General features: G+C 37.5%; 1 protein-coding gene across 2 annotated transcripts in view; it reads right to left on the reverse strand.

The window, feature by feature from the left end:
- The window catches only part of HHIP (hedgehog interacting protein), a 94523-nt gene that overhangs the window by 19273 nt on the left and 62676 nt on the right, over window positions 1–12574 (reverse strand). For both annotated transcript variants that reach the window (XM_023226013.2, XM_023226011.2), the window contains exons 7-11: window positions 11388–11531; window positions 7597–7718; window positions 5339–5462; window positions 4257–4387; window positions 575–656 (exon numbers count right to left, since the gene is read on the reverse strand). In XM_023226013.2, the coding sequence (XP_023081781.1) occupies window positions 575–656; window positions 4257–4387; window positions 5339–5462; window positions 7597–7718; window positions 11388–11531 (603 nt within the window). The remainder of the gene's footprint in view (window positions 1–574; window positions 657–4256; window positions 4388–5338; window positions 5463–7596; window positions 7719–11387; window positions 11532–12574) is intronic.

The raw sequence follows: 12574 nt of genomic DNA on the forward strand, positions 1-12574 counted from the left end.
TAAAGGATTAAAACATTCAAATCTTTCTTTTGCTGAAGCAAATAACAAAACCCTACTTAAGTTTATATTTGTCTAGTCACCACAGTCTACATGAGCACTGTGAGCTTTCAGATAGTTTCCAAATGAGGCTCAGATGTTGAACTGCCAGAGTAACTTACCTGTTTACTTAACAAAAATCATACTAAACACCTGTCATGTCTGCCAGTATGTTTCTCATTTTCTTTACAATAAGGAGAGTTTATGGCTTAGGCTCCAATACCAGAGCCTAAGCCACCGCCTCACATGTCAGGGCCCCTGTCTGGCTTTTAACTGAAGACTCTGATTCCATGAATATAATGTTGCTCTGTGATGACAGCAAGAACGACACGAATGAGCTTTTAAAGTTCTGCATAGTGGCATCAGTCATCATAGACAGGGGAAGAGGATCCTCTCAGGACAGTGCTAAGCATATGGAAGTGACAGAAGTGTACATCTTGGCTGATTGCTAATTGTGACGTTCCTATCATTAATCGAATGAACTAAAATAACTGGAAGAAGAAAATTATTGACTTAATGGGATAAAAAGAAATCTCACCTTTTGGGATCTACAATTTTGTAGAGTTTTCCATTGTGAGTCTGGGTCATACTTTTACTGCTTGATAAAATGTAAACTTCACCTGTTAAAGAAAGAAATAACAGTAAGCAAATTTATAGCAGTACAGGTCCTTACTTCCTATTGCCTGGCAGTTATTCTGTATGTAAATCTATCTCCATCTGTCCACAAGAAAATCACTTGCCTAAAGATTATGCAAGAGTCTCACATGTCTGCCTTTACGGTGCATCCAGAATTCCAGATTCCAGTCACTCCTTTCCATATCCCACTACTACTCCAGTGCAAGCAGATATTATTTCTCATCTAGATTATGGTAACAGCTGTCTAACTGAGCTCCCTGTTGCCACTCTTGTTCTTCTGTGTGTATTCTCAACGTACCAGCCACAGGGATTCTTTTCAAAAGAGTTAGATCATGTAAGTTGGATCACACTCCTTTGTTTCAATGCCCTGCAATAGCTTCTTATCTTATTCAGAGCAAAAGCAAGTCCTGACAGTAGCACTTACTGCTATGGCCTCATCTGCAACATTTTGCCCTCTTGTTCACTCTTCTCTAGCCTCACTGGCTTGTGGTTTCACACATGGGAGGCAAGTTCCCAACTCAGGCTCCTGTCTCAGGTTATTGCTGTTCCAGGCCCCTATTACAGGCTCCATCTTCCTGTGAGTCTCCACTAGGTTCATCTTTTTGCCCCTCCTTCAAGGCTGTACTTAAACATCACCTTTCCTGACTGCACTTTAAAATCACACCTTCCCCAACTCCCAACAAATTCCTCTTCACTACTAGATTTTTCTTCAAAGCATTTATCATCAATTTATATACAATATTTTTAAAAATTTATTTTGATTTTCCTCCTGCTGTGCAACATAAATTTCATGACACTAGTTTAGACTTCTTGTCTTTTTTCTTTCTTTTTTTTTTGTCAGAGTGTCATCTGTCACCCAGGCTGGAGTGTAGTGGCGCGATCTCGGCTTACTGCAAGAGTTTCTCCTGCCTCAGCCTCCCGAGTAGCTGAGACTACAGGCGCCCACCACCAGGCCTGGCTAATTTTTTTTTTTTGTATTTTTAGTACAGACGGAGTTTCATCATGTTAGCCAGGATAGTCTCTATCTCCTGAGCTCGTGATCCACCCGCCTTGGCCTCCCAAAGTGCTGGGATTACAGGCGTGAGCCATCGCACCCAGCCGACTTTTGTCTCGTTATCCACTGCTGCATCCCCAGGATCCAGAACAGAGCTTTGCACAGAGTAGGTGGCTCAATAAATATTTGTTGAGTGAATATTAAATGGACAAGTTTTATCTTGATTTATTTCTGTGCAAGATTGATAAATGTTAGTTATCAAGTTGTTACCGTTAATTGATAATTTGAGGCCACATGAAATTGGGCTGTGCCTTCTTAATCTTTAACTTTTTTGGAAGATATGAAAGTACATCACAATATGTTAAAATAAACACTGGGGGAGAGGGGAGAGAAAGACAGAGAGAGAGAGAGAGAGAGAGAGACCGTGATGCTCAGTCTCAACTCTCTAAACTCTAACTCTTGATGCTAGCTGTTGTTTATAATGATGAAATACAACAGATGGGGTATTCTTTTAGGAGAAAACCACCCCGTTTATCACCACTACTTCCATATAATTCTATGTGTTGAATTGATCATGTGAATAGAAAATTAGAAGCTGTATTTATAATTACACATTTATAAAGTTTTAAAATTTATATTTGGTTCTCCCTCATGAAATAATCCTTGATTTAGTCTATATTTCTCTTACTATTGTGCATCAAACACACCCTGCTACTTTTCTACTTCTGAAAAAGATTTACACAGTTTGTACTAAAAACGTAGGCACAACAGAAAAAATAAAAATGAAAGTACAAAGGAATGTAAGCAAAATAATTAAAATTATTTTGTCAAATACTTTATAGTTTACTTCATTTAATCCTCACAACAAATCCGTCCTGACTTTATAGTTAAAAAATAATATGCAAAGTCCCAGACTCTCAATACTTTTATTTCAAAAGGTGCGAAAACTTACTTTCTTGTATGGTTCTTCAGTTACAGCTAGGGAGTTTCACATTAAAATGTAATCCAGTGAAACTGTATTTATTTTAATTATGAGGTATATTCAGGGTTGTAGCTTTTGGAGAGTCAGGATTATGTATTTTTATTTTTTAGTTCTGCTCCTAAATAGTATTAAGTGGACACAGACATTTGGGATGGTTTACCTAATGGTGGTGATGTTAACATAATGAGTGATGATGAATCATTTGTAGCAAGGTCTGGGAAAATCAGAATTATTCAGTCACAACATCTAAACATTCATCTTTAACTCAGACACAAACCATTCTTTGTGCAATCTCGGCTCTCTGCAACCTCCACCTCTAGGGTTCAAGCGATTCTCCTGCCTCAGCCTCCCAAGTAACTGTGATTACAGGGGCCTGCCACTATACCCAGCTGATTTTTTGTAGTTTTTGTAGAGATGGGGTTGCACCATGTTGGCCAGACTGGTTTCGGACTCCCAACGTCAGATGATCCACCTGCCTCGGCCTCCCAAATTGCTGGAATTACAAGCGTAAACCACGATGCCTGTCCTCATTCTTTTACTTCTGAAATCATTGTTTGCCAGTGAAATTAAAATTATATTATAGAGGATGTAAGTGAGGAAAAGTATCTTTCTGGTTCCTTTGAGTGGGGTAAGGGAATGTTAAGGAAAATTTTTAAATTGCTTTCAGTACTGGAACAAGAAAAGAGTAGACTGGATTCTCTTCTTTGAATTGTTATGTTCCTGTGGCTCTGAAACGTATCTTATGTGTTTCAACAGTCTTGTCTGAGTCCCTTATTATTCTAAGTAAAGAGCATGAAACTATTTCTGATGAAGTCTCCATTTGATGTAAAAAAATCCAAATCTGAAGTTTTAGAGAAAATATTCTGATTTACATGAGAAACATACATTCTTCTTTATGCCTAGAAATTTATCTCTGAGGCTAAAGGAGCATAGTAGTTATGGTTTGTTTGATTATTTTTTAAAGGGAGTCACTATGAAACTACATTTATCTCTATAATTTGAATTAGTAGAGAGTAAAATATTTACTCACTGATGAATCATATTTCAATTTCAACTTCTTTTTTGCTTTTTAAGCTGCATACATTTTGATAAACATGCCAAGAAATACATTATATGTTATACCATAGATTGTCCCATGAGAACATAATTTCTATTCTATTGGAAAGAAGATCTGTACTCAGCTCATCTTGCTCAAGTTTCATGCCCCCATGGGCAAAAAGAAAAAAGAAATAGCAGATAAGGCAAGTTTCAGATTCCAACAAAATTTTTTTATTTATTCCAAGAGACATGGATAAATGGAAAGGTTTTTAGATAGAGAATATATACAGATTACTCAGATGTATAATCAAACATATTGTTAAACATTTAAAAAATTATCTCTTCAGGACTAAAAAATTATTTTCCCTGCCTCCCATTTTTCTGCCTTATATTTTAGTATTTCTAGTGTGAAAATAAAATATAAAGGCCTTCAGGGAAAAGTTACTGGTAGAGAATATATAACTGGACCATCTTAATCTCTGGAGTAGGTAATCTTTGCTGTAGATTACATTTCCAACAAGTAGAGGATAAGATTGCTATATTTATGCTTCAAGGCAGATTGTACAGTACCTAGTTCATCTTCTCCAAATCCCAAGATGTGACCGGAAAAGTAGCCTCTACAGGACCCACTAGTGCCGAGACAGAGTGGTTTTTCTTGCCATTGCTTTGTCACAGGACTTTGCTGGAGAGTTAAGAAATTCCTACAACAAAACATAACATAAACCTACAATGAATACATACTTTTGTTTAATGATGACAATAAAATGTCTACAATAAAATTCATAACAAACAATTGCTTTGCCATAGACCTGGCTTCTAAAGGGAAAAATAATAAAGCCCATAATGTGTGTGAGTACTGTGAAATTCCCATATGTGGAGAAAATACTGAAAGATAGGATTTTGTTTGGAGGGGGCACTAAAAGTACCTGAGTATGAGAAAAGCCCTCCCCTTCATCCAGAGAATGATACTTCCTCGCCAGGACTAGAATCCATGCTGTGCTATTAATCAGAGAGAGGGACAGGGGAAGAGCATGGGGTCAGTACATTTTTCTAGTTCCTTGTAGCGACCAAGAGTATCAGCTCTGCCATATGCCTGAATGCCAGTGACTTAGGAAACAAGATTCTTAATTTGGATTTTGTCACAGAGTTTCTTACAATTATCCACAATGTGACCTTGAAAATTGAGACTAAAATTTAATTTTGTATTATTCCTACTTATAGAGACAAATTTTATTATCTTGCTTAAAGTCCTGAAAATTTGGCAAAACCAAAAATCTTGAGCCTTCCAGTATAATTTAAAAAATATTTATACGGCAAGTAAAATAATAGTTTTCAAATTATTTATTGTCATGGTAAATTTATGTTGAGGATGAAGGGAAGAGCCCAAATAATATGAAAAGTCCATCTGAAGACTTCTGTGCACTTAAAAATTATTTTATGAAATTTATCAAGCCTGTTGAGACAGCATCTTTTTGGAAGTTCTTCAATTAAACCACTATATCTATGGAACTAACAGTAAATACTATTTATGTGTGATCCCCATCTGACGCACAAAAAGAGACAATCCATTTGAATATTTTGTGGCAGTTTGCCAAATGATTAATGGGTATGTCATTTGATATATCATACTGTTGTGGTATCAGGAAACCTACCCGTTACGATCTCCAAACACATAGCTTCCATACAGTCTTTCTGACTGGCAGCCCCGGTATACAAATCCACCAACCAAAGGACCATTACTGAACGGCTTGAATTCTAAAAGTGATGGCTCACTTTCTGAAAAGAAACATAGCATTAGATCAAATGAAACATATTTTCGTAAAGTTAAAGGAATGTACACCAAACAACAATTACTACAGTGATTTAACTCTGAAATGTGTTCTATGATACACCAAAGGGTTTCTTGCTAGGGATATTTAATGAAAGCAGTCTTTGCTAACTAACATCAACATTAAAAGACCTCCATGTACAGCTAAATGAAATGAGCATGCTCTGCAAACGCCTGCTGTTGTAATTTTCAAGACATACCAAGTTTTCAACGAAATTAGAATCTGGATATTTTGTGACTCATGATTATTTACTTTAGAACCAAAATACTTTACAAAAAACGTTTAAGGCTTTACATACTAAGTTTTTGTAGAAATGCTTCTTTATATATTGAGTAAATTGAGACAGACCTCTGTCAAAAGATACAAAATGTTTAAAAGCCTACACTTTAATGAAAATAAAAACATAGTACAGAAAAGGTCTTTAAATATGCACTTATTCTATATGTGAAAATGTTGTAACTTAGTCAAGTAATATCTTCATTAAAATATTTTAATGTTCTGTTCATAGAGTTGTGTGGATAACAAAGTCTATTTCAATAACTCCTGATTACATGTGTATAGTCTTGTGCCTCTGTCTTTCTGTTCAGGCCATTACATACTTGGATATCTGCATGCTAATTGTAATGGAAAAGCTCTAAAGCTACTTGCAAACTAATCTGAAAATTACCTTTTATGTATTTAATATCAAATAAGTCATTATCAACAGATTTTATCAAACGCTTTTGTGGAAAGATGGTAATTTTAATGACCTCTTCCCCTCCCTTGTGATTATGGTGTATATGATACTACAAAAAAGTAGAAAAGGTAAGAGAAATTGTAAATAATGAGCACACTGAGAGGTAGCATAATTGAACAATTGAGGTCACAGACTCTTGAATTAGGCTGCTCAGATTCAAATCCAGACTCTGCCACTTTGTATTGTGTGACAATTAATCTTTCTGTGCCTCAGTTTCCTCATTTGTACAATGTGGCCAATGATAGTGCCTATCACATAGAGTTGTTCTGTAAAGGAAATGAATATAAAGTGCTTACTATAGGGTCTGGCATGTAGTAAGCACTGTAGATGTGTTTTAAAATAAATAAATGTAGTGCTGTTAATATTGTAACCAATTTTAGCTTAACCTCAATTAATGTGACTGTAGAATTTTGTTTAATCTACAAATATAGCCAAAATTCCATCGAGCTAGTGACTCATTAGTTTTTTTTTTTTTCAAATCACATTACTCTTTGGTTTGGCTTTTACAAGATGCGCGTGCGCGCACACACACACACCTAAAAAAAGTAAAATAACTGAATACCACATGAACTAACACAGCTGCTTCATTCCTGGTGTTAAACAAATATCTGTATTGAATGAGTAAATAGAAAAAGCAATCAATTTAATAATCTTAATCTACTGTGCTTCCTGAATCATAATAATGGTTGATATATTGCTTCCTTCAAAAGGAATAAAAACTAAAATATTGAAAAAACTAAGTGTTTTGAACTTTATTATTATCTAACTTTATATTTTTACATGTTCTCTCTAAATATTCAAGTAATCATGTTATTAAAAATACTGCTTAAATGTCCCATTCCCATGACTTGTTTTTGCAAGTTGATTACTTTGTTTTCTCTAAGATAAACATTTTTTTTAAAAAAATTACATTCTTATTTGAATCACTTACAATTTTCCTAACTGCTGAGACAGGCATGTTGGATGTTGAGAAATGTCTTACTTTTAACACTTTTCCCTGTATGTAAGATGTTAAGACAAGCTGCTCTCCCCTATTGAATAGAAGTTATTCATCTTGATTCTCTGATGAGCAAAATATAAGCTGCTAACTTTTGAAGGACTGTTAAATTTTTTGGACCTACTGAGAACCTTTCAATCCATGGTAATTAACCAGATGGAACCCTCAGGGCTTGTAAGAGTCACTGGAGCTTTAAAAAGTGAGCAATTTACTCCTTCATGATTGTTAGGCCAGTGTTTTTATGCTTTCCCAAATGCTCATTTTTCAGAAATCCTTTTTCTTCAATTACTAAATATACTAAAACAAAACTCGAACTAAAGCAAAATCAGCAAATTATGCTCTACATACCATAATCTTTCCCCTTTATAATCTGTAGGATTCTGGCTGACGATCTGTTTTTTCCATTGGAGTCTGAACAAAGTATCGTTAAATTGATGTTTATATCAGTGGGATGTCGATCCACAGCACATCTGCATAACAAGAGGGGATGCACATTAATTCCTACCGTGATCTTTTCCAAGCTCAGACTGGAGGTTCCTGACATAGGAAGGAGCCCTTTGTGGACTGGCAAGGATCCTATGAGCAATTTAGTTTGGATCTTCTAGAAAGCACTGAAGGAAGTAGTCCAGTGTGTTTGCTTACTTGGTTGAAGCTTAATCTCTGGAATATATTTCTTAATTTCTCTTGTTATGATTTATAATGTCTTATGTTACAAATGTGCACACTGTCTTAAAACAATTGTTAGTCTGTTGTTAAGGAATATCACGTGTATAATACACTGATAAAGTATTGTGAATAAGAACCAGTGTCACCATCCAGGAACAGAAAACCAAACACCGCATGTTCTCACTCATAAGTGGGAGTTGAACAATGAGAACACATGGACACAGGGAGGGAAACATCACACACCGGGGCCTGTTGCAGAGTGGGGTGCAAGGGGATGAAAAGCATTAGGAGATATACCTAATGCATGTGGGGCTTAAAAGCCAGATGATGGGTTGATAGGTGCAGCAAACCACCATGGCACATGTAAACCTATGTAATAAACCTGCATGTTCAGCATGCATATCCCAGAATTTAAGGTAAAATAACATTAAAAAAAAAAAAAAAAAAAAACAGTGTCACTGTCAACTCATCTCTGTGCCACACAATACAGTACTAGTTATAATATTATTTTTGGGTTTCTTATATGAATTTGCTGCATTCTAAAACTTAGGTTGCTCTAACACAGGAAAACATGTGCTCTAATTCCGGGAATATAGTAAAGCTGGTCCCTACAAAAGTTGAGGTCTTTACGTTGACTCTGTTTTCATGTTTTCCATTCCTAATCTGGGGGCCAGAGTATCTCTGTGACTTAAGCCACTGACAGGAAGCTCCATAAGAGGAGGCAGGACTTGCAACTTCATCACTATCTTTCTGTTATCTGGTTCAAAGCCAGGAATATAAGAGGGGCTCGAGGTTTGTGGAATATTTCAATCACTGAGGGACTGGGTATGAGGAGCTTGGATTGGGGGAAGAATAAAGTTATATAATACAATTTTTGAAGTTATCAAAAGTGTGGAAAACAGGCTTACATTGTTTTTAGGTTTCTCAACCTTGGCACTGCTGACATTTTGGGCCAGGTAATATTTTGTCTGGGGAGGCTGTGCTGCCAACTGTAGGGTGTTTAGCAGCATCTCTGGCTTCTACACACAAAATGCCAGTAGCATCACTCCCTCACCCTCCACCACACCCTAATTGTGAAAACCAAAAATGTTTCCAGACATTGCCAAATGTCCCCTGGGGGTAAAATTATCCCATTGAGAATCACTGTTCTAGGCCAACAAAATATATTAATTACTTAAAAACAAAATCAAACCTTTGGAGCTAATAAAGAAATTTAAAAAGTAAGATAAAAAAATGAGAGTTGGTGCTGGTTCTTAAGAGACATAAGAGTCATGAAGCAATTATAAAAAAAAAAAAACCAAAAAACAAAAAACAAAACATAAACTCTTGGCTCCAGATGATCTCATTCATGACAGGGAAACCATAAGCCTGACCTGCCAAAGATGGGTTAGTTGTTCTGTGGCAACAGTCCCTTTATTGTCCTCTCTAGTTCAATGATTCACAGAAGACAATGCCTGGCAGGGATCATGATAGAGTCATGCTGTGACTTAAGGTGGAACTAAATCCACAGCGGGGAGAACATTTTCCTCTATTACCTTTCTTTGAAGATGGAGAAACTATGAGAAAAAGAGGATTGACTTGTTTCCAACAAGAAACAGCAAATCTGGAAAGTAGGCCAGATGGAGTTGCTGGGGGCTTGGAGCTATGGCTCTGGCTGAATACCAGGTCCACTAAGAACTGCTTGACCGTTGTAACCTTCAGTTTCTTATGTGAAAAAGCGCCCTGCCAGTGACACTCTCTGGGTGATACTATAATGGTGGGTATATGTTATTATCTATTTATCTAAACCTACAGAATGCACAACACCAAGAGTGAACCCTAATGTAAACCATGGGCTCTGGGTGATTAGCACGTGTCAATGTCAGTTCATCGACTATAACAAATGTTTCTCTATGGGGGATGATAATAATGGGAGAGACTATGCATGTGTGGAGGTAAGGGTAATATAAAAATGTCTATACCTTTATCTCAATTTTGCTGTGCATCTACCACTGTCCTAAAAACTAGTCTATTAATAAAAGGGGAGTGGGAGAAGTGGGGCTGATGGTGAGCCTTGCTGAGAAGCAGAGAGGAGATGAAGTACACAAGATACTTAGTTCAGCACCCTGCAGCAAAGTGCTTAATAAAAGTTTGCTTTATTTTTAGCCAATAATTAATTTAGTTTTCTTTCTACTTTATTAAATCGTCTTCTGCTTAGAATACTCTTGGAGGGAAGTGGAATATATAAACACCAACTTTTCCTTCAGCCCTCTGCCACCAGAGGTGGGAAGGCTCCGCAGCACAGGCATCTTGCCACACATCTGGTCTGTAAAGCACCTCATCCCATGTTTTTGCACTGAGGTTCAGGACCCCCAGGAAGGTTGTGAGAAAGCTCCAGTGGGATTGTGGTGACTCAGGCTGCCTGACTTCAAAGTGTTGCTTTGTGGTGGTATCTGTGAGTTCTGAGCTCTAGGAATGGAATGTGACAGTTTCCTCCACATCCTGAACCCACCTTAAGTATTCCCTGTCGCATAGATTTTAAGATCTGCTGAGATGCCAAAAAGGAAATGAACTGTAGACTTGGGTTTGATGGAGGGGAGATGAAGGGCATGAGGGATTATAAAAATAAAAAGTTTGAGAAATATTCGCCTTGCACATAGTGAACACTCAATAAACATTAAATGGTAATAATAACTTACCTAGTAAATGAATGGATGTGGCTAGATATCCCTGATTAGGAATAATAGATCATAGACTGGATGAAGCTTTTGTTACCAAATTGCTGTATTATACTTCATAGCATTTTTACAAAATGTACCCCAAATTTCTCACTCTACATACTTTTTAGTTTTCTTTTGTTTTGGTTCATTACAGTACCAACAGTTAATATGGAGTCCTTTAGTATTTGCAATGTTTTCAAAGTGAAATAAAAGTTAATATTTCACTCAACTCCTTGCAAATTAACACGCAGCATCATATTTTAAGTGAAGCTATGATAATAAGAATTGCAATTTATTTAAAACTTACCAGGGGTCAGACACACTATTTGGTACTTTACTTACAGATTTTTATTTAATCATTGCAAGGCAGTTATTATTACCCTCATGTAATATATAAAGAACTTAAGATTCAGTGGGATTTAAGGAGACAGATCAAAAAGTGTATCTCTCTAAACTGTTCAGATTAAAGTCTTGGTCATTACACTAATCCAATAGTGTTTATCTGATAATAACCTCTCCACATTTTAAGGTGAATTTTTCTCCATTAATTTGTCCTTTTCCTTGTCTAATCTGCCTTCTCAATCTGCTTCTCACAATGATAGAAGACAGAGTGCTAAATACTCACTTGAGTAATGACCTGTTCTGATTTCAGAGGCACGGCCTTAGACACCATCTTTGGCTGCTTTGTGATGGTATATGCTCTATGCTATATTTTCCCGGTTCCCGGATCCCTGCCTGGCTTTAAAGCCAGGGAGAAGACAGACGTGTTCTCACCTGCCTGGATCGTGGAGCCCATGAGCAAACACTTCAGGGGGCTGGTTGGTGCTGTTGAAGTGTGGGTTGCTCCTTGGTATGGAATAAGGCACGTTGCACATGTCTGTGTCCACATCCAGCCGTAGCACTGAGCCTGTGAAATCACTGAGAAATTGGGGGACAGAATATGTGTTTTACATTTTTATTATATATCTCACCTATATTAAATATGGTGAGGTTGCTCTATTGATGAAAGAATCATCCCCTTAGTTGAAATAAAATATTAAAGTGGCTGGATGCAGTGCCTTATGTCTGTAATCCCAGCACTTTGGGAAGCCAAGGTGAGAGGATTGTTTGATGCCAAGAGTTCAAGGCTAGCCTGGCGACATAGCGAGACTCCATCTCTACAAATTTTTTTTTTTTTTTTGACGGAGTCTCGCTCTGTCACCCAGGCTGGAGTACAGTGGCGTGGTCTCAGCTCACTGCAAGCTCTGCCTCCCGGGTTCACGCCATTCTCCTGCCTCAGCCTCCTGAGTAGCTGGGACTACAGGGGCCCGCCACCACGCCTGGTTAATTTTTTGTATTTTTAGTAGAGACAGGGTTTCACCGTGTTAGCCAGGTGACCTTGATCTCCTGACCTCGTGATCCACCCACCTCAGCCTCCCAAAGTGCTGGGATTACAGGCGTGAGCCACCGCGCCCAGCCTATAGAAAATTTTAAAATGAGCCAAATGTGGTGGCATGAGGCCAGGAGGATCTCTTGAGCCCAGGGGTTTGAAGCCATGGTGAGCCATGATGGCGCCGCTACATGCTGGCCAGAGCAATAGAGTGAGACTTTGCCTGAATAAATAAATGAGTAATTAAATAAAATAAATTCCTTATTGTGGAAAATGAAACCAGGGCATTCCAGACAAGCAACTGAACCAAGACACAGTGTGATGGTGGTGGCCGAGGACTGTGGCATCAGCAGTACACTGCTTTTTTTTTTTTTTTTTCTGCCTCTTTTCTCTTAATTTTTGTCAGCCTACATCTATGTATTCTATATTCCCCAAGCAGCTTCGCTGGGCGATCTTAGCCCATTACGCAGTGTTGAGAGGCAGTGTGGTTGTACAGGGCCACTGCTTTTCAGTGCTGTGTGTAGCAGAGGCAACCCCGGAGCAGAGAACTACACAAGAGTAACTCTTTTCATGACAAACAAAAGATCACATA

This window comes from Piliocolobus tephrosceles, chromosome 3 (genome assembly GCF_002776525.5).
Source record: "Piliocolobus tephrosceles isolate RC106 chromosome 3, ASM277652v3, whole genome shotgun sequence".
Taxonomy (NCBI): domain Eukaryota; kingdom Metazoa; phylum Chordata; class Mammalia; order Primates; family Cercopithecidae; genus Piliocolobus; species Piliocolobus tephrosceles.